The sequence below is a fragment of the Stegostoma tigrinum genome, chromosome 3 (genome assembly GCF_030684315.1).
Source record: "Stegostoma tigrinum isolate sSteTig4 chromosome 3, sSteTig4.hap1, whole genome shotgun sequence".
In the NCBI taxonomy this organism is placed as follows: domain Eukaryota; kingdom Metazoa; phylum Chordata; class Chondrichthyes; order Orectolobiformes; family Stegostomatidae; genus Stegostoma; species Stegostoma tigrinum.
The window spans coordinates 97,367,563-97,390,508 of record NC_081356.1 but is presented as its reverse complement, the minus strand read 5'-3'; the positions used below and the strand labels follow the sequence as shown (position 1 = coordinate 97,390,508).

Sequence of the window (22,946 nt, the reverse complement as noted above, 5' to 3'; positions counted from 1 at the left end):
CCCTCTATCTGTCCTGTCACCTATAACCATGTATGCAATATACACTCAGGTGTCTGTGTTCCTGCACACCCTTTAAATAGTAACCCTTGTTTCATACTCTGCTCTTTGTGCCAAAATGTATCTTCTCACACTAGTCTGCATTGAAATTCATCTGGAAACTATGCAATCACTCCATCAACTTATCAGTGTTCTTTTTAACTTATACACTGTCTTCCTCACAGTTTATAATGCTTCCAAGTTTTGTACTATATACTTTGAAAATGTACCCAGAACATATCAGAAAATCAAGGTCCCAATAATGATCCATGGGAAATTCCATCTCAGACATTTCTCCATCCCAAAAAAACTCCATAAACAAGTTCCCTGTTTCCTACCTCCCAACCAGGCTTGTCAGCATATTGCTCCCATCTTTTATTCCAGATGAGACACACTTTTCACAAAAGTCAAATGTGTGGCACTGTACCAAACATCTTTTAGAAGTCCATGCACGCAACTTCAACAACATGATCTCATCAATCCTCTCCTTTACCTCTGAACCAACTCCAGCAAGTTTGTGAGATATCATTTCCCTGTAACAAATCCATGCTGGCTGTTCCAAATTAACCCAGAGTTGTCCACGTGACTATTCATCGTATCCCAAATAACTGTTTCTCGAATTGCTCCCCACCACCAAAGTTTTATAATTTTATTTGAACAGCGCATTGTTTGTAATTCTTCTGTTCTCTGCCACCACCTTCAATAGAAAGTGGCTTTACTATTTGCCTCAAACAGTTGTGTGGTACAGAGTTCCACATTCTCTCAATTTTGCAAATAAAGATGTCTCTCCTCACTGCATTTGATAACAGCCACCTTGCATTTGACAGGGCTCAATGTTGGATTTTTCACACATATAAAAACATTTTGATTCATCCAGTATTAGTGCCATTTTTAAAAGACTTTATCAGATTACCTCCAATATTCTCTTTCTAAAGATAAAAGTTGTTCGACTTTTTTTTAGCAAGAGATTTAATCCCTCAGATCTAGTCTCATCCTTTTAAATTTACTTTTTATGCACTCTCTTCAAAGTTTCTATGTATTTTTTACAGTATGGTGATTGGTGTTGGGGACAGGCAGAGCACAGAAACAGATCCTTCGGTCTAACTGGTCTATGTCAACCAATCCAATCCCACTTGCCTGCATTTGATCCATATCCTTCTAAACGTTTTCTTTTCATGTACCTATCTTTTTCATGTTGTAACTGTACTTGCACCCATCCTTTCCTCAGGTAGTTCATTCCACATATGAAAAAGCTGCTCCTTAGGCCCTTTGGAATCTTTCTCCTCTCACCCTAAAAATATGCCCTCTAGTTTTGAACACCCCACCCTAGGGAAAAGACCTTTGCTATTCACCTTATCTATGCCCCTCCTGATCTTATAAATCTCTATTAGGTCACCCTTCAACTTCTTATACACTGGTGAAATAAGTCCCAACCTAGTCAGCCTCTCCTTATAATTCAAACCCTTCAGTCCCAGTAGTATCCTTGTAAATTTTTTTTGAACCCTTCTTCAATTTAATACTATCCCTCCTGTAGCAGGACAACCATAACTGTACACAGCACTCCAAAAGTGGCCTCACCAATGTCCTGTATAACCTCAACATGATGTCCCAACTCCTTTACTCAATGGCCTGAGTAATGAAGTCAAGAGTGCTAAGCAACTTCTTTATCATCCTGTCTACCTGTGACACAACTTTCAAAGAGCTATGTAACTGAAGCTCTGGGTCTCTCTACCCAGGGCCTTACCATTAACTGCATAAGTGCTGCCCTTGTTTGTTTTACCAAAATGCTATACCCTGCATTTATCCAAATTAAACTCGATCTGCTATTCCTCAGCCCATTGGCCCAATTAATCATGATCCCCTTGTAATCTTAGATAACCTTCTTCACTGTCCACTATACCACTAATTTTGATGTTATCCACAAGCTTACTAGCCATACACAAGTTAAATAAAAATCATGCGGCTGAAATACATTTCATTTTTTTTCATCTTACCTTGTCTTCATAGGTGCCCTTTACTTTGTCAGTAGTCCACGTTTTGCCATCACCACTATAAGCAATCTTGTATGATTTCACATACTCTGGGCTGCCAAATCTTTTAGCACCTTGGCTAATCAATCCTGTGATTCTCATAGTGCGTTGCAGATTAATCTGAGGAAAGAAAATCATTTAATAAAAAGACAAGCACATAAAGTTTTGGTTCTTAAAAAGCTTCAGGTTTTTGGTATCATTGCTGACATTTACCTTCACAGCATCACTAAGACTGGCCGTTTTAACCTCTGTAAGTTGACTTCACCCCTTTCACCATTCATCTGCTCTTGTAACAATCATTCTTTTCTTCATTTTCTTCCTTTCTTCTTTTCTTGACTTGACTATTCATGCCCAGTCTTTGCTGGTTTCTATATTTTCCCTCCACAACTTAAACTTGCCGAAAGTACTGTAGACTGTGTCTTAACTCACACCTGGTCCCATTCAAGCATCACCGCTGTGCACAGTGGCTCTTGGCCAAACATTGCCTTGATTTCAAATTTGCATCTTTGTTTCCAAACTCATCTGTGGCCTCACCTTCTCTGTAAACTTTTCCAAAATCACAACCCTCTAGGCTATCTTCACGCATCTAGTCTGGCCTCTTAAACATCTTTGATTTTAATCACTCCCCCACTCATGCAAACAACTTCTGTTACTTAAGCCCTGGAGTCTGGAACTTTTTATCAAACTGATCCACATCTCTACTGTTACAAGTGGTCGCTGGACTTGAAACATTAACTGCGTTTTTATCTCAACAGATACTGCAGACCTGCTGTTTCTCCAGCATAGTGTTTTTGTAGCCATCTCTCTAACTGTTATTTCTTCTTTAAGATACATCAAAAAACCTACTCTTGCTCTTATTTTCTGTGTTAACTCTTTGACCAAATCATTGATCATTTGTCCTGATATCTATATGGCTTGTTGTCATATTTTATTGTGTAATAATCCTGCATTGGGATGTCACATGACCTGTGTGCTATATAGATATAAATTGCTGTAAGATCCTAGGGCAGGGCAAACAGATACAAGCACAGGAATTTCTAGAGGCCTCGTTTTCTCCACCAAGAAGGCCATCAATAAACATATTGAATTAGACTCTATAAATACACCACTGTGAAGGAAAACTGGAAATGAGGTAGCCAATTCCAATGGGCCCCAGAGTTTAAATACCAGGCGGAAAAAAACCAAAAGTGCTTCATCAGAGGCTGCACTGATGATGTTACCCAGCAGGGTCATGAAATCTCTGGGGAACAATGGACCAGGTTGGCGAGTCAACCAACCACAACATCCACAACCCGAGCTACAAATCCACACGAGAACCTTATATTATGACATCTTCCAAAACACTTAATTGACTGATAGAAATTATTATCAGCAAATGAATTATAATGGTTGGTACCATATGTTATTCAGGTTGGTCAACTAATTGGAATTTTTCTTCTCTGAAATTCAGGCATATCTTTTAGTGGGTCTTATTTTATTAGATGTTAATTCTCGTTCATATATTCTGCTGTTATCCTCTATAGTAATCTCCACTTAGCAGATGTAGAAGTGTACCTTTACAAGTACAAAGTATTTTGAACACGCAGTACGAGGTTATGCAAGCCAAACTGTACAGCTATATGAGCAATTTATAGGCAGAGATGTATGTATGACTTAATTGTACAAGTTGTGTGAGATCAAGGATTGAGCCTCCGAGCTTAGATACAATCACTCATGTGGAAGGTGGATTTGGAGAATCTAAGTAGAAGAGATAATCCAACATCAAAGAATTGATGTTTTTGAAATTGATATTGTCATTCTAGGAGAGTAAAAAGGATTAACTCAACCATGTCACTCAAAAACAAGGTTGTATACACTCTGGAAACATTATTAGCTAATACACAAAAATCATCTGCTCAACAGACTGATGATCCAATGCCTTTAACTTGATAGTTTTCAAAAAAGTTTATTCGTAGCATAATGTCACCAATGTGCAGTATTCCTAGATAGAGGTCTCAACTTTCGTTTAATAATAATACACCAAACTGCCGTTGGAAACTCTTACTGATTAATTTTGTGACTTACAAATGGCCCAGTGTGTCTCCTTAAATAATATATGCTATATATAAATTATTGTATGCTGAATGTTTGAAATAAAGCTATGATAATCTGCGCTTTGCAACAGACAAACAAATACTTATGCACGACTTAACATCTTATTTCATTTTTTGATAATTTAGCAGGAAAAAAGATTAATTCATTCAACCCAGTAATTTGTGGGTAACCTAATTCAGTTTTGATATTTATCAGGATAATGATCCCTGTGTTTTACATATAGGTACTGAAATGTGAAAACAAATAATGCTGCAATGCTGACACTTCTGTTATTCAGTTGTTGAATGTGGAAAAGCCAAGCTCCATCTACACAAAGCAGCAGATGGTCCAGATGTAAATCCAGAAGTCAAAGGAAAAAAATAAGCCAATTAAATATTAGCATGTAAAAACAAAACACTGACAAACATGCTCAACTCAAAATAAATGTCACAATAAAGGCTGATTTGAGGGCATTCTATTTGATAACAAACTAACTGTAACCAACTAACTGATGGTCTAAGCAAAAACAAAATTTGTTTCTCAGACAAAGTTTGCTTATGAGCAAACTAGAAGATGCAAAGAAGTAGTAAGATTTTCCACAAAATCCTCAAAACTCCATCTCCAAACAGCACATTGCAGTATTGCTCAATTGAGAACGTCATTTAAATGGCAGTCACTAGAAACATAAGATGAGATAGGTCATTGATATAAAGAATATGTCACTTGGAGAGGATCACATCTGTGTTGAATTATTCGAAGAACTGAATTTGAGATCTTAACTAACATCAGACACTTATTTGTTTACATTGAACTGCAAAGAATTACAAACAGAATCCAGAGAAAGGATGTCACTGTCAAGGACAAAAGCGATGGAAACAACTGATTTCAACGTTGCTATCCAGACACTCGCATACCTTCCTGCACCAATAGATTGAATGAGGGACAGCAACAGTGTTGACAGAATCCAAGAGGATGCATGTGGTTTTCATTAGAAAAAGCTTTTGTATTGACAAGATGTTCACTTTCCATGATATCACTGAGCAAAGAATGGCAGTTACCATTTATGCTGAACTTTCTTCCGGAAGGCAGGTCTGAATAGAATATCTCTACGATGAATTCCCAAAGTGTATAAGGTACCTAGGGACATTAGTATCAACAGTAGGCATCACAAAAGTGCAGCAAACTGTGAGAGCAGGCAATTAGTTATCTGCCTGGTTCAATATAACACCTGGTTCAGATAAGGCTGCATCCTGTATAATTTGTTATAGATACATGAGCCAGTCATCTGGCATTGAAAAGTTCTTATTAATATTTGTCCTTCAAGCACATCAGGAAAAGCAGCTCATTTGGTCATTCATTCCTTTGCTATCTGAATACCTTGGGTGCACGCAAATTGTTTATGCAACACAGGTAACTGCACCTCAAGTGAAATAAATTGGTTGTAGAGGTATTATGGAAATTATAACATGATGTTATAAACACCAGATTGTTTATTTTCCTTTGTCTTCCACACAACATTTGACATTTCATTTTAGAAGTTAATGGAGGGCCCCTGGGGTTACCATGTTTGGGATTTGCTGACTATTGTGCCACAACAATTATTTCGAGCCACAGTTGCTTTTAAATATTAGGGATTTTAAGAACATGCATTCAAAGACGTTCGAGAGACATTAAAAAAAATCTAAACATTGATAGTTAATGAGATAAAGCTAATTTACTGTTGTTCTGCAAAAGATAGTAAATGAAAAACACTTTAGTCTGTCTCACCAACCATTAATCACAGACACCGGCCCAGATATTTCAAAAGGAAGACAGTCACTGGAGCAGCAGAGACAGGAATTACCCATCAGGGTGATGCTGAAGTCCAGATGCTGCTGACTCCCTTGAAATTGACTGAACATTGAAATCTTCTAATAGGCTATTACCTAGCATCTGCAACACCTCAAAATCATCATTAACTATGAATTAGGCTCACAGCATCTACAGGGTTTTGACCGAATTAGCTTACTGGTCATCCATAAAAAGATGGGAGAATGATAACCTGTTGTAGTCCCCGGGTAGCTATTGAAGTCATCCCTCTACCTAATTTGTCTTTGAGCCCCAATTTCCACTCCTGATGGTTACCCAACACCTCTCTTCCCCGGCCCTACCCAAAGGATTGCCACCCTACTTCCACCCGCTTTCCCCTGATTCCATTCACTAACCTAGCACCATATACTCATATACCTGCAACCCTAACCCTCTCATCTATTTGCAACTCTACCCTAACCCACTTGCCAGCTTGACTGCCACTCTACTTCCTTACACAGCTGGCTCCCTATACCCTCATGCACTTACTACTCTATCTCCTCTCCCAGTTGTATCCCAATCTATTATCCACCTCCCATTTCACCCCTTACCCAACTGTTAACCTACTTTTCAACTGCTTGCCACTATTTCCCTGACTCACTTCACATACGACCTCCTTTTTCACTTGTCATCTTACCTCTTCACTCAACGAGCACCCAATCCCTAACCACCTGCAACTCCAACCTCTTCTTACACTTAGCACCCGAACCCTCACTCATTCTTATACATTAACCTCACTGTCTTCCTGTGGCTGATGAATCAGTGCTCCTCAATACCTTGAGGAAGCTCTGAAGGTGACAAGGCCACAGAATGTATTCAGGTTGGCAATTTCAATGTTAGCCAGCAGCACTACTGATTAAACTGGTCACATCCTAAAAGACATAGCTGCTAGACTGGGTTTATGATATGTAGTGAGGGAACCAACAAGGGGAAAAATAATACTTGACCTCACTCTCACCCTCACCAATCTGCTGCAGATGCACTTGTCCATGATAGTGTTGGTAAGAGTGATCATCCCACTGTCCTCATGGAGATGACATCTCATCCTCATATTGAAAACACCCTCCATTGTGTTGTGTGGCTCTGTCACTGTGCTAAATGGCACAGAATTCAAACAGATCTAGCAACTCAAGCCTGGGCATCCATGGGGCACTGTGGGCCATCTGCAACAGCTGAATTGCACTCCAGCACAATCTGCAGCCCCTGGCCCATCCTATTCCCCACTCAACTATTACCATCAAGCTAGGGGATCAACCCTGGTACAATGAAAAGTGCAGCAGTGCTAGGCATACCTTTAAAAAGAAGTGTCCACGTTGTGAGAGATAATGGGAACTGCAGATGTTGGAGAATCCGAGATAACAAAGTGTGGAGCTGGATGAACACAGCAGGCCAAGCAGTATCTTAGGAGTTCCTAACATGCTGCTTGGCCTGCTGTGTTCATCCAGCTCTACACTTTGTTATGTCTACCTGGTGAAGAAGCTACAAAATAGGGCTGCTGGTGTACCAAAGAGCAGAAGCAACAAGCAATAGACAGAGTTAAATGAACCCACAACCCGTGACTCAGATCTAAGCTCTGCAATCCTGCCACATTCAGCCGTGAATGGTGGTGAACAATTAAACAACTCACTGAAGGAGGATGGTTCACAAATATCCCCATCCTCAATGATGGGAAAGTCCAGCATATCAGTGCAAAAGGTGTGGCTGAAGCTTTCACAGCAATCTTAAGCCAGAAGTTCCAAGTGAATGATCATCTCAGCCTTTTTCAATGGTACCCAGCATCACAGATAGTCTTCAGGCAATTTGATTCATTTCAGGTGATATAAAGAAATGGTTGGAGGCACTGGACACTGCAAATGTTACGGGCTCTGGCAACATTCTAGCAATATATTGAAGACCTGTGTTCTAGAACTTGCTATTCCCCTCGCCAAGCACTTCTTGTACAGCCACAACACTGGCACCCACCTGACAATGTGGAAAATTGCCCAGGTGTGTCCTGTACACAAAATGTAGGTCAATTTCAAATATCAGTCTACTTGCCCCATTGATTTACTCTTGCTTATCAGTAAAATGACAGAAGGTGGCAACAATAATATTCCCAAGTAGCACTTGTTCAGCAATAATCTGCTCAGTGACACCCAGTTTGGTTTGTCCAAGGGCCACGCAGCACCTGACCTCATTACATCCTTGGTTCAAAAATGGACAAAAGAGCTGAATTCCAGAGGTGAGGTGAGAGTGACAGCCCTTAACATCAAGACTGCATTCAGCCAAGTGTGGCATCAAGGAGCCCTGGAAGCAACAGGAATCGGGTGTAAACTCTCTGTGGTTTGGAGTCATACCTGGCACATACATAGAAAGATGGTTGTGGCTGTTGGAGGTCAGTCATTTTGGCTCCAGGATATCTTAGCAGGAATTCGACATGGCAGTATTTTCAGCTGCTCCATCATTGACCTTCCCTCCACCATACTTTCGGAAGTGGGGATTTTCGCCGGTAATTGCACAATGTTCAGCACCACTTATGACGCCTCAGATAATGAAGTAGCCCTTATCCAAATGCATCAAGACCTGAACAATATCTGGGCTTGAGTTGAAAAGTGTCAAGTAGCAGTCATGCCACACAATTGTCAACCAAATAAAAGAAAATCTACCCATCGCCCCCTTGGCATTCAGGGGCATTAAATCACTGAATCCCCCACTGCCAACATCCTTGGCTTACCCTTGACCAGAAACTCAACCAGACTTGGCACAGAAACACAATGGCTGCAAGTGCACGTCAGAGGCTGGAAATATTACACAAAATAATTCCCCTCCTGACGCCCTAAAGCCTGTCCACTATCTCTAAAGCACAAGTCAGGAGTGTGATGGAAAAATTCCCCACTTACTCAGATAGAAGGAGCTCTAACAACACTCAAAAAGAGTGACGTAATGCAGACAAATCAGCCCACTCGATTGTCACTGCATCCAAAAACATCTACACTCTCTACCACTGATGCTCAGTAGCAGCAGTGTGTACTGTCTACAAGATACACTGCAGAAGTGTACCAAAGATTCCTATACAGCAACTTTCAAACACAGGGCCACATTCATCTAGAAGGAGATAGGCAGCAGGTCAGAAGTGAGTTCAACTACCACCATCTGTAAATTCTCCTCCAGGCCACTGACGATCCTGACTTGCAAACATACCAATGTTCCTTCAGTAATACTGAGTGAAACTCCAGGAATACCCTCTTTAAGGGTATTGTGAGTCTACCTACAACATATGGACTGCATCAGTCAAGAAGGCAGCTCACTATCATCTTCCCAAGGGCAGCAGGAGGTGAGTAGCCAGCAATGCGCATGTCCCTCAAATGAATAAAAACAAACTATCTTCTCTCAGTCCATGGGTGTGGCTTCAGAATCTTTAAATCCTGGAATATGACAGAATTTGCTGTGAATAGAAGGGTACTTTTCATGCCAATCCACTTCATTGCTTTGTGTATGGATTCTTGGCCTAGACTAGATTCCTCCAGATGGGAAGGTTCCTGTCCTGGAAGTCTGCATGAAGAACTCCTGTAAAGGAAGTTTGCATTTTGTTTTCTGATCATGATCAGAAACAGCATTTCCAATCAGACTGGAAGGTATGGATCATGTGGTAGCAGGTCCCATGTTTGACAGAGATGGCCTGACTGGCTTACTCTTTTGATTGTAAATGCAGGGTGATAAAAACTGAAATACAGGCAGTCAATCTCATTCAAGTTTGATATCTTTAGGTTGGACTCAAAAGGAAACTGCATAGGAGCAAAATGTGCGTGCAGCACCGACCTAAATCAGAAGGCCCAAGCTTGGATGGCAAATCAGCCTTGGGCTTCACGTTAAATTTTGCAGAAAGCCACCAGTGCCTCTCACATCTCCACAGGGAGCTCAGTACTTTTCCATGGACTGATTTTGGGTGGTTTGTCTGCTGGTAGCAGTGCCAAGGTATGTTTCGATTAGGGACAGGTGACAGAAAAGGCAAAAGAAGCAGGCACAGTCAAAATCTTAAAGAACAGTCTTTGATAGAGCCATGTAGCTTGCTGGAATATTTCTTTGCAGCCTGAAAAAAAATTACTGACAGCAAACTTTACAAAAAGCTGACAAAATGTCCAATTCCCGCCCTGATTAAATAGTACAAGCTATTTGAAGTGGTGGACTTTTAGCAACTTTTCTGCTGGAATAAAAGGATTACAAAAATCTACTAGCATGGGGCCAGGGATGAATTCTTCATAAATTTATCTCTGGGATTTTGAGGCCTGGCATGACTGACACTTCTGATTCTCTGATGTGACATTTCTTTGAGCTTTTGTTTCAAAGTACAGGGCTATACTTTCTGCAGAATTATACACAGAGGAATACTTAGTCACTGGAAAAAGAAACAAGCATGTTTTCCAAGCTGTACACATTTTTTCCTGGCCACTTGTTAGCATTCCACGCACCCACTTTTCCTTCCCGAGTCGCATTCCAGTGTTGCACTTAAGACTGTTAAATATACCAGACCATTTTCTCTCCTGTCTTCCTTTAGGCTACATCTTCACCTTTCCAAATCACTGATTACATCTACTTGTTTGCTCTCTCTTGACCATTTTTCATGCTAAAAAGTCTAAAAGCTACTTTCCATGTCCCTGCTAACCTCAAGTGCGTTACAGTGAGTAAAATATAATCCATTAATTTGCTTATATTTGCTGCACCATACATTTTTGAAAAAAAATACAATGATTTGCACATCAGCAGTCTTCAGTAATAGCCTTATTCAGCAGTCCAATTGAGATTAGCCTCCTAAGCTTCTGTTTACCACCAGAGGTAACATTAAGATGTGCCATCTGATAGGGAATCAGCTACAGACAACTTGGAGCTAAAACTGAAGCAGTTATTCAGTAGCTTTAACTTTCAAAGATGAAATCTCAAACAGTCAAGTTATTAACTAATGGGTCAGGTCACTGAATGTAGAATTAAGCACAAGTTACAGAAATAACCACCGGAAGAGAAAGTGTGAAGGTTCTGACATACGGAAGGGATGGAGGCTAACTAACACAGAAAAATAAAACACTGAAATGTAAATACGCCACATTTTCAAAAAGATTCACACTTTCTCCATGTAGCACCCTTGTTGTCTGGGGATTGCTATTTGTGTCCTTTGCCACGATATCAGTTTGAAGTAATGTGTGAAGACAAGCTCCAGTTCTCACTTCAGGGGGCTGTGGAAGATCAGTCATTGGATATGTTTAAGGTGGAGTTTGTCAGAGTTCTATATGCCAATTATGTGAAAGGATGTGGGGGTAGTGTGTGAAAAAAACCACACTGAAGTGGATAATCAGCTACAGTGGTATTGTATGGCAGAGCTGGCTCAATGTGCTGAATGCTCTGACCCTGCAGTTATATTTCTACCTCAGTCAGTAAGGGGATCAAACTCAGATTGCTGAAACATCTGGTCTACCACTGTCTCACCAACTGAGCTGAAACAGCAAATTAGAAACAGATAAATTAAAATAATTTTTACAAAGTATTAAAAATGCCACATCCACTGAGGGCCTACCTAGAGCTACATTTTTAACTTCATGCCTGCAGAGTCTAACATAACAACTTGTGTTTAACTCATAACCCAGAAAGAAAAAAAATCTGTAAAATTTATGAATGATACATATAGTTTGACTTGTCTTGCATACTTCACAATGGAGCACAGCACGACCAGTTGCAGTCATTTTCAAATATTTCTGTTTCGTTGATTCGTATTTCTTTTGGCAAAGGACAATATCATTACTTTTTCATCAAACTGTCCCCAATGCACTTAACTTCTTTCTACCAATTTCAAATCAACACAAATTGTCGTGATATACAGCAAGAGTTTTAGAAACACTTAATCATCCAACCATTTCCACTATAAAAAGATAGACCTCTGCTATTTCAGCGAATGAATTAGCTGCTATTGTTTTCTTGACTTACGTCTCTCAATAAAATTGAACCATGGGGAATGGTTGATCATAACATCCTGGCAAACCCATAATACAGAACTGCCCCATACCTATTCCCCAAGGCAGTTGATTAGTACGATACTTGGAAACCAATCCTATGACAGGCTAGATCTCTAATTGGATAGGGGGCTGATCAGTGATGATTAGAGCAGCAGGAGAGTCTATACTGGGGTGGGGTGTTAGCTGGAAGCCAATTGTATGTATGTAGTGGGGAGGAGGTGGTGCTAATTAAGTGGCTTGCTGGTATGGCGGAGAAAGACTGGAGCCTGAGGTTGTGGTGCTTGAAGCAGCTGATGTAGGGAAATGGAAGGCAGTTGGAGGATTGGAGACCTTAGGCAAGGACTGAATTGGAGCTTTGTGTTGGTGGTGGGGATCAGCACTACTCAGGGAATATAGAGCCACTGTAGAGCAGTGGAAAAGGTTAGAGGCCTTTTTTGTGGTGAAATTAGACCACTTTGGGGGATGGTCATGTGGACATTGTACTTCAGATGGGGCAGTTTCTCAGCCAGTGCTAAATGGAGGAAGCAGTTGTGAATGCATGTAGATACTGAAGAAGCAATGAGATTATTAAGACATAGAATGTACTTAATGCATAAAATGGTCTTTGCCTTGATTTTGGCAGGATGTGACAAGTAGACCCACAGGAATCTGTGTTGATGCTTTAAAATTTTACAATTTATCTTAATGACTTAAATGAGGGGAGCAAATGCTGGGACCTATATTTGTAGATAAAGTCAAGATAGGTAAGAAAGTAGGCCATGAAGAAGACATTAGGAGGTTCCAGATGGATATATAGGTTGAGCGAGTGAAACAAAATCTGATAGATAGATACTATTTTGGGAAAGTTATGAATTAGTTCATGTTTGCAGAAAGAAAATTTTAACAAAATGTATTTCTCAAATGGAAAATGGTTGACTGCTGAACTCCGAGTTGCAGAGTCAGTAAATTATTAGTCTGCAGTTACAGCATATAATGAAGATAGATGCTATCCTTTATTGGATGTTATACTTTAGCCAGAGAGGTGATTGGTAAACCCATATCTTGAATACTCCATATAATCTTGGTCTCTTTATTTAAGGAAGGATAGAAATGTGTAAGAAATATTTCAGATTAGATTGATGCCTGAAATAAATGTCTTGTCTCACGTAGATAAGTTGGACAAGCTGGGCTTGTTTTCACTGGACTCTAGAAGGGTAAGCGGTGACTTACCTGAAGTGTGTAAGATATTGAATGGTCTTTACAAAGTGGATGTGGAAATTTTGTTTCCATTTGTAGATTAGTCCTGAACTAGTGGGCACTATTTTAAAATCACAGGTTGCCCTTTCAAGACAGATGAGGAGAATTTTCTTCCAATCAGAGTGTGTGGAGCTCTCTGGCTTGGAAGGCAGTAAAAATGGGTCACTGAATATCTTTAAGATCAAGGTGGATAGATTTTGGAGTGGCAGGGAAACGTGGCTTATTGAGAGTAGATGGGAATGTGGAATTTCAAAAATTGACAAATTAGCCATGATCTTATTGAATGATAAGAGCAGAACGGTCTAATTCCACTCTCATTTGTCTTTATCTCAGATTTCCAATATCTGCAGGACTTTGCTTTTATATGCGTTAAACTGAGATGTGACCTAATGAAGCTATAACACATTATTACAGGCATGTCATATAGTAGAAGCAACGTGAAACAGAAAGGGTTAAATGGATCCACAATGAATGGATCATACATGGGCTAATCAGACCTGCCACATCCTGTCATGAAATTCAGTGGACCAGTAAATGATTAACAGGAGGAGGAGAGCATTACACAAATATCACCATCCTCAAGGGCAGGGGAACTCAACACATCAACACAAAGATGGAGTGAAAGAAATGTCAGCATCGACAGAAGTGCCACATGAATGAAACGTCAATCTCAGCCTCCCTTTGAGGTCCCCACAGATGCAACTAATTCAGTGAACTTTCTGCAATATGAAGAGATGGCTGATGGGCACCAATGATTTATGCTCCAGAACCACCCAAACCCTTAGCAAGCTGTTCTAGTACAGCCAAACACTGGCATTTACTCAACAATGTGGACAATTGCCAAGGTATAACCTGTCTACAGAATACTAAACGATCCAATCCAGCCAAATACTACCCCATCAGGCTGCTCTTGGTCATGAACAAAGTCGCAGAAGGTTTCAGCATTAGTGCTGTCACGACGCACTTGCTCAGCAGTTGCCTACTGCGTGGTGCTCCATTTGGATGTGCCAGGATCACTTAGCTCCTGATCTTATTATAGCTTTACATGGAAAAATAGTTGAACTGCATAGCAGTTGAAGTGCGAGTGTAATCTGTCTTTGTACCATTTGCAAGTTCATCATTTTACATGTATTTCAAACTTTCATGTTGTTTATTTGGCAGTAAGTTGGAGAAGGGTGCAAACGACATTTTGCAAAATTGCGAAGTATATTTGTTTTTGTTCATTAAAGAAAACATTCCCCAGTACAGTAAGATCCATCTTTAGTCCCTGACGACTATCTCTTGTCTTAAGAGGTTTCACAAGTCATGAAATAGCTACAATGGAAAAAAAAGAACAGGTTTTACTGTTATCCTGTGTTCCATAAAAGTGTACACAGTGAAAACTTATGGCACACCATATCTCTTGCATTTTGGGTACATTCAGAATCAGAGGTTGTAAAAATCAAAGGAGTAGCTGGGAATTTGGAGATAAGTCATGATCAGTAGCCTGCTTCTGCACCATTGTATGTCTGTTTTGACAATGTACCAAACAGCTTGAACAAACTAAATACAAGATAGCTGCGCTTCAGAACTTGGCTCAACGGGACAGCATCTGTATTCAGAGACAGCATAGACCTAGAAGCAAATATCTCCAAGTCCAGGATAAAGAGAGAAAAACATTTTGTTGTGGATGCAGAAATGTTTCAACAAGCCTGTAATATGAGTGGATAAGTGCCAGGACAGAGGTAATATAGGAGGAGTAGATGCCAGAGACCAGATGAAAATTAAAATACAGAATAAGAAATTTAAAGAATCGTGCAGTAATCAATCTGTATTGCAAAAAAAAAGTAATTTCTAACCTAATGTGTATCTCTGTTTCTATTCCAGTTCCAATGGGAAGTGGCAGAAGCAAGAAAGATGAAGTAGTGTGTTATTATTGTCAAGAAAGAAATTTTGTAAATCTGACCCAGTTGATCACATGGGGACAAGGGCAACTTCATTCTTAAAGGGGCTGGTTCAATGAAGTTATTGAAAAATTCAAACAGAATCACCACACACCATTTTAATGGAGGTGAGAGTAACCACGCTGTTCTCAGGAAGCTGGCTGGTTAGTGAAATCTTTTTAAGGAACTTTGATTGCATCCATTTGAACAGGGTTTATATATACTTTACTGCTGTTTCCTGGGTTTCCCAGGCTTCTGGAAACACAAACTTATCTTGTAAACATTCCCTTTTAAACAGCCACTGTTCACCTCACAATCTGTGAGCTGTTATGTCACTCAGTCTCAGTGACATGTGACACCCACTCACCCTGCCCTTTGATCACTCCTACTCCTATCCCACCAGCCCCATCTTCACAAGTCTGTTTCTTGGTTGTGGCCTATCCCAGACCTTTCCTCACTCGCCAGCAAAATGAGCCTGTTAATCATGCTGCTGTGTGGAGAGAGAACCTGGAAATCCATAGCATCACTGCGAAATCACACTTTGGAGCAAGTTAGTCTGTCCTAGTTATCAGAATCATCACTTGCATACACCATTGCTTGTGTCATGCTAATCTAGCAAATGGATCTGTAATGCCTCAATGTGTATTGTCCTGGTGGAAAGCTTGGTTTATGGTAAAATACCATTATTCATTTAAGTGTAACTTTGCAGTTTCAATTCACAAGCTCATGGGGCTGGGTATGTAGGTTGTGATTCAGTTAACTGTCTGAACCAGCGCCTTGCAGACAGTAAAGGATGGTTTCACATTCTGGTGATCATTTTCACTCATTGGTGCTGTGACATCTGAATTTATCTGAACATGGCAGGGATCATCGCCAAGTTAAGTTTCTGGATTCTGGTGAATTTGACTGAACACTGATGCTGGGCTTATGCTGATTAGAGAAGAGTAAAGCAAAAGAAAACATGGACAAGCAGATTTGTTCCCCAGCTAAGGCTGAAATGTTAGATATGGGTTTCTTAAAACTAGTTATTGTACAGAAAGATTGATAATTTTGGAAATAACTTCAAAATAATGCACTGACATCAAATGGAATGGTAAGTTCACTGCTTCCCAAAATAAGGGAAATAATGTATAGAATGCATGTTTTGATTACAACTGGTACTCTGTATATCTACATGCTGGAAAATGTATCATTTCATGTCAGGCCTCAACTCACCAAGTGTTCAGTTTGCTTTGGAAAGATTGACATGCTCAAGCAAACATTGTGATTATTTGACTGAGGTTGTGAAAGGGTGCTCATATTACACATCTTCTATTGCCAGATTATGCAGTGACGAAGATGCATCTCAGTAGTTTCAGTCAAATTGTTTTAAAATGAAATGCTTGGATGTTTACAGCAACAACTCAAGCCCCTGAATCCAATAATTGGCAGACTTTTATTTGCAACAGAGACACTTGCTTCTTCCCACTGACCAAGTGAATTGCTAAACTGAGATGTTACACTATCACATTGCACCTTGTCCTTTATATTTACTTGTTTTGGCACTACTGGTATGTCACATTGTTTCTATTTACACTTTCAGTGCTGGATGTGTCTCTCAAATTCCTGTCAACCTCGCTATCTCAGCTGGGGAGAGCCACAATGCTAATACAAAGCATTCTACAAAGCAAAAACTGAAAGAACTGTAGATGCTGTAAATCAGGAACAAAAACAGAAGTTGCTGGAAAAGCTTAGCAGGTCTGGCAGCATCTGTGGAGCGAAATCAGAGTTAACGTTCGGATCCTGTGATCCTTCCTCAGAAGAGTTCCGAGGAAGGGTCACCAGACACAAAACATCAACTCTGATTTTTCTTCACAAATGCCAGACCTGCTGAATTCCACAAACTGTCCAGTGAAGCTTCAGCATATAATCATACCTTTAGCCTTTCATTTCTTTCTCTGAGCTGTTAAATTCATTTTGTTTTAAAATGCAGGACCCTTACACTCAAAGTCCTTTGTGAAAAAAGTAGATCTAAATCTCAGACTGCGACACTAAATTATTAATCAATTCCTCCAACATCAGTTCTACGAAAGCTCTTAGAATTCATAATTCAGGATTAAATTAATGTGGCTCTAGAAATACATGGACTAATCAAATACCAACAGTAGGGATTCATTACAAGGAAGTCATGCTTGACAATTTTAACACTGGGTTGCATTCAACACCCTCATGCATCTTTTCAGTGGGGGACACAAAATATGACATGTAGCTGACCTTCCTAACTAACCTGACCTGTTTTCCCCATGAAATAGCAAACGGACAAGCATTAGCAGAGAAACCGCTAATTCCATTTCAAAAAACAATTATAAGGCAATTAAGCATAACAAGCCCATTGATCTGAATGTTACACTGCCTTCCCCATCATATGATTGCATGGTTGAATGGGTGGCAGTCGGAAGGTCACTTTTTAAAATACATTGTTAAAGAGGAGGGAAGGAAGGAGGAGATGCATCATTCCACAGCTGTATATTGTCGCAGTCCTATCAATGTTCTACATAATTTTGTTTCGGACTTCAGACCAGTGAAGGTTCAATGTTGACCCTCAATCCCTCAGATCTCCCTGGGCTCATTACAGCCTTGTGGGCTGTTAGTTAGTATGACACCAACTTTTGTTCCAGTGGGACAATGGAGAAGCGGGCATGGATGAGTAATACACATTCTTGTAGAGTTATCTATCATTACATGCATATTCAAAGACATTGTGTATTAGCTTTTGGTATGGGAACATGGATGCCATACTGTAGCTGTTCAGGGTCTTGGAGTGAGACTATATGTGCCATAGAAGAATTGCAGTGAAGACTGATTCCTGGTTTGACAGGTTGTCATATCAGGTGAGATTGGGTCAATTCAGTCTGTAATCACTGGATTTTAGGAGGATGGGAGTGGATCTAGTTGAAACACATAAAATTCTGACAGGGTTGGGCAGACTAGATGCAGGGTATGATGCTTCCCCTGGTCAGGAAGTCTACAGCAAGGGATCACAGTCTCAGCATACTGGGCAGACCATTTAGGACTAAGATAGATGTGTTGAGATAGAGGGTTAACCGCAATTAGCAAACTGGTGAGCTAAGGAAGGCAACATTTGTTGCTAACAGCCATTGTGAGTTGAACAAACCTTCACTGCAGCATTATAAAATGGTAACATCGGCATTTAATGCATCAGCCAATGCATTAGATCAGTGCTGATGGGAGCAACTCCTTGAAGCAAGTAGCTTGCAATAAGAGGAATTCGATGCTATTCGACTAAAGCCAGTTGAAGAGATAAACATCTGAACTGACCTTACATGGACTCATGTGTTCGGCACGGTCTAGGGCTATCTGAGCTCCTTTAACCATTCACTACCTGCTGCTATGATCTCGCATTTTTGACATCCACCTTTTTCCTCTTTTCAAATCGACAAATTTTTTGTCAACAATAATGTGTGGCTCTGTCAATATGCGTGCTTTGGTGTTTCTTTAAATAATTAGCCCTTATTCAAATATCTGGTCTCTCCTCCCAGCCACTGCACCAAAATTAGATGACAATCCTAAGGCATCATCATAACTGATTGAGTCTCTCAAAACTGAACTACTGGGCTAGTTATTTGTAGTTCTAAAGTACCAAATTAGACATAGTCCTGACTCTCTGTTTAAAAAAAAGTGAAATTTTGTAGAAAATGGTGGCATCAACTTGAATCACAGAACCTGGACCACTGCACCTGAGCTCAATGTTACTGGATCAATATTTCGTGCAAGAGTTGGTGTACCACCACAACACGTCATTAAGATGTCTTTGTGTGCCTGCTGTCATCAGCACAACATCTTCCTAACCATCATGTAAACAATCGTTGAGGCTGCATTCTCAACAACTACCAATGTGGAAATAGTCACGTTCAGATTTCTAGATAATAAAATGTGAGGCTGGATGAACACAGCAGGCCAAGCAGCATCTCAGGAGCACAAAAGCTGACGTTTCGGGCCTAGACCCTTCATCAGAGAGGGGGATGGGGTGAGGGTTCTGGAATAAATAGGGAGAGAGGGGGAGGCGGACCGAAGATGGAGAGTAAAGAAGATAGGTGGAGAGGGTGTAGGTGGGGAGGTAGGGAGGGGATAGGTCAGTCCAGGGAAGACGGACAGGTCAAGGAGGTGGGATGAGGTTAGTAGGTAGCTGGGGGTGCGGCTTGGGGTGGGAGGAAGGGATGGGTGAGAGGAAGAACCGGTTAGGGAGGCAGAGACAGGTTGGACTGGTTTTGGGATGCAGTGGGTAGAGGGGAAGAGCTGGGCTGGACGTTCAGATTTCTGTTCTGTTTCATTCATTTTTGCCAGATTAATTTTCTTAAGAATTATCAAATGTGATGAAAATAGATCTAGAATTAGATACCAGATCCGGCGGGGGGTGGGGGGGGGCGGGGTGAGTATTTGTATTCTGTTGATCCTTCGGGGTTAACCTGAACCACAGGCTGCAAGGAATGCCTCAATGGTATCAGTGAAAAACACCACATGGTCAAGCGTTTCTGATTCATGGCTCTGCCTCACACCATGGGTATTGTTGTAGTCAGTGAAATACTGGAGGTAGCATCACTGTGTAACTATACCTGTGCCCCAAATGTAGATACACCCAATTCTCAGCCAGCAATTGAAACTGAGACTGAATAAGAATAATTAATCCATTAGTTTAAAATAAAGTAAAACAAAAACAATTATTTTAGGCATAAATCACCATTTCAACAGCATTGGGGTTAGAAAGAGATGGATTAAGTCACCCATTTGCACAGCCTTCTATTTGAATTTGATTAATATATAGTGACAAGATAAACCTATGCAGAGCTGTTGTAGTTAGTCTTTCCAATTGAAGGAATCATCTGATACAGAAACTTGGAAGCTGTATGGTTTTCAATGTTGACCAAAGGACTGAATATTACACTGTGAAAGTCGTCTTTCTTCATCCAGTTTGGCACAGCTTTATGTTTGGCATTTGTGGTAGAATACCATGGAAAGTAGATCAAATTTAGTAGCGAGGGATTTTGAGGCAGCGACTTAAAATGGTGACTTCAATTTCTCAAGGGTCAAAAGCTTGTGGCTTCACGGCTCACTGAGGAGAATTAAGCACAAAATATCAGGCTGATCCTGCAGGGCAGTGCTTGAGGGACTACTGAAGTGTTTGCAGTGTCAACCTAATGTTACAATGTTAAAATGAGTTCTAGTCTGTTCCCTCAAGTGGACAGTATGTTCTTCATATCAACATGCATATAAGGAAAAGGAGCCAAGGACTTCCTCTTAGGAGATACCAGAGGGAACAGTTCAGAGATAGGAAAATAAATCAGCGTTGCTCTGCTTTGGCTCCAACCAGATAGGTAAATATGGAATCAAGTGACAGTAATGCCATTGTGAAGGTAATAAGTTGAGAATGATGGTTTGGCCAAACACATGCAAGCTGTAGAGATCTATGAACTTGGTGGAGAATGGGTTAGGCAGGGTACTGAGCACGAGTTTGACTGGATAACTTTCTACTGATAAAGAATTTCTAAGCTCTTTAAATTTGATACTGACAGAGAAAGTGAAGGAACAGATGAGGAACATCATGTACAACCCCACAGAGCAAGTTCTACCCCTGAGTCTAGCATTTTGTGGAACAACACCACCCCAACAGCTTCATAATTTAATCAGTTTCTTGAATAGAATCCAACTGGTATTGAGGAGAATTTGTGTTTTAAGTATTCAATGTGTTTTGTGTGACTCAAAATATTTTGTTAAAATGTTTTCTAACAATTAAAGCTTGTTAAGATAGTTCTGTCCACAAAACTCATCTGGAAATACAAAGAAAGATGTGTTCTGGCTCTCGTTTTGATTTAATCATTGTATTTCATTCTGACAGCTTCTATAAATGAACTGGTTAGACAAACCAATGAATCAAACTGTTTTATTGTGTTGGCTAATTGTTTTCTTTCTGAATATAATAATTCCCATTTGAAGGATACAGAAGAAAAGCCAGTTCAACGAATTCTCAAACCAAAATATTCCTATCTCCAATTCTTCGTAATTCTGCTTTTGTTCTCTAGAGATAGTAGGAACTGCAGATGCTGGAGAATCTGAGATAGCAAGGTGTAGAGCTGGATGAACACAGCAGGCCAAGCAGCAGGCCTAGACCTAGGCCTGAAACATCAGCCTTCCTGCTCCTCTGATGCTGCTCGGCCTGCTGTGTTCATCCAGCTCTACACTTTGTTACCTTTGTTCTCTAGCAGCCATTTTAGTGATCAAATCATGACAGTGATTAATGTCATTCATCAACATGTAAGGACTGTAAAAAGACAGACAATAACATTAATTTATAGGTGCAAATGATTGGTATTTTAATGTCATGGCCTTTTAAAACATGCCATAACCGTATGAAAGAAATGATTGTTTTCAAGCTTATTATTTCACATTTTACATAGTCAGCATCAAGGAAAAGAAATTTGCAATTTTTTTTAGTCTGCCCCTCTTTGTACACAAACTGTTACCTGAATCCATGGCCATCTGTCATTCTCTGCAGCTGTCCAAGCATTTACAAGGCCTTTTCTATTCAGTCTGGCATAGTATGGGTACCACTTCTGCAGGCCAAACAGAGCTCGGTGTGTGGAGGATGCAGAAATCTGTTGATTGGATATAATCCCCCCCTCCATCCCTAAAGGTCCTGAACATTCTGTGGGCAGAAAATAGTTGAATCAGTTGCTAGCAATAGGTATGAGTTAGAATTCCTTCTTAAGAAAAAAAAGATATAATGTAAAGGTAAATCGATCATTATAAAGAAGTGATTCTGCTTATATAAAAACAATTGGGCTTTTAATAAGAACCATTTCATTGTGGTTGTGCAGTGTTTGCAGGGATTTGCAACATTCGTGTTTACAACATAGTTAATGCTCTTGGTTTTTCTAGCCAAAGTATATGACCAAAGCTATGAATTCATTGCCACTTTAACAGTGAATTGTTGTAAATGCATGTGAAGGGCAGGATTTTCCTGAGGGAATTCTGAATTCTGCCATCAGATTCAAATAGGGGTCCGAAGGGCACACAGTGTGAGAAACACCGTCAATCACCAGTGATTGTCTTTCAATCAGTTAACGTTTTCTAACTTAAACCGAAAAGAAAGCTTTTGCAATTAGGTACCATCGTGGAGGGTAACGTCTTCCCTGTTGTAGCCTGGGGCTGCTGCCAAACCATACCCCTCCCCATACCCCTGCTCCTCCTCCTCCAGCCCTGCTGGCCTGCCACAAGAAGACTAATCCTCGTAACTATACTATACCTATGGGACCGGGAATCCATCTGGAAAATCTTAGTCAACATCCAGCAATAGGCATGTAATTGACAGTCAGCTCACCCTGCCATTTGAGAAGATAGACTAACAAGGCTGGATATAGCCAGGGACCTGACACATGGTCACTGATGCAAAATTCTGTGTTCTTCCATGTCTATCTCTGCTGCCAGTAGGGTCTAAGAATTCAACTCCAAGAAAAATGTTCTATATAGAATAATTTTAGATGAAAAATCGTTGGCTGCAAATTTGTTTACCCTGTTGCTTGGACGTGAGAATTGCAATTCACGACCAGCACAAGGTGATTCCATTAAACACAAGCAGCACAAATTTGCACTGCCACCTCATTCACGTGATTGGAGTGTAGGATCAAGCACGTTTTATGCAGCTGGCAGTGTGGCACTCCAAAAGGCATTAAAGGTGCAGGCAGCCATCTGCATTGAGCTGAGAACATATGGAGTAGCCAGCCTTCTGTTCTTAAAGGCAGGCTGTCTGTTATGAAGGTAAGTTG

The 22,946-nt window shown here is 40.4% G+C and overlaps 1 protein-coding gene across 11 annotated transcripts in view; it reads right to left on the bottom strand.

The window, feature by feature from the left end:
• LOC125451166 (EGF-like repeat and discoidin I-like domain-containing protein 3) overlaps positions 1 to 22,946 on the bottom strand; it is a 213,558-nt gene that overhangs the window by 75,048 nt on the left and 115,564 nt on the right. For all 11 annotated transcript variants that reach the window (XM_048527963.2, XM_048527970.2, XM_059644765.1 and 8 more), the window contains 2 exons: positions 21,645 to 21,826; positions 2,031 to 2,186 (listed from right to left, as the gene is read on the bottom strand). In XM_048527963.2, coding sequence (XP_048383920.1) covers positions 2,031 to 2,186; positions 21,645 to 21,826 — 338 coding nt within the window. The remainder of the gene's footprint in view (positions 1 to 2,030; positions 2,187 to 21,644; positions 21,827 to 22,946) is intronic.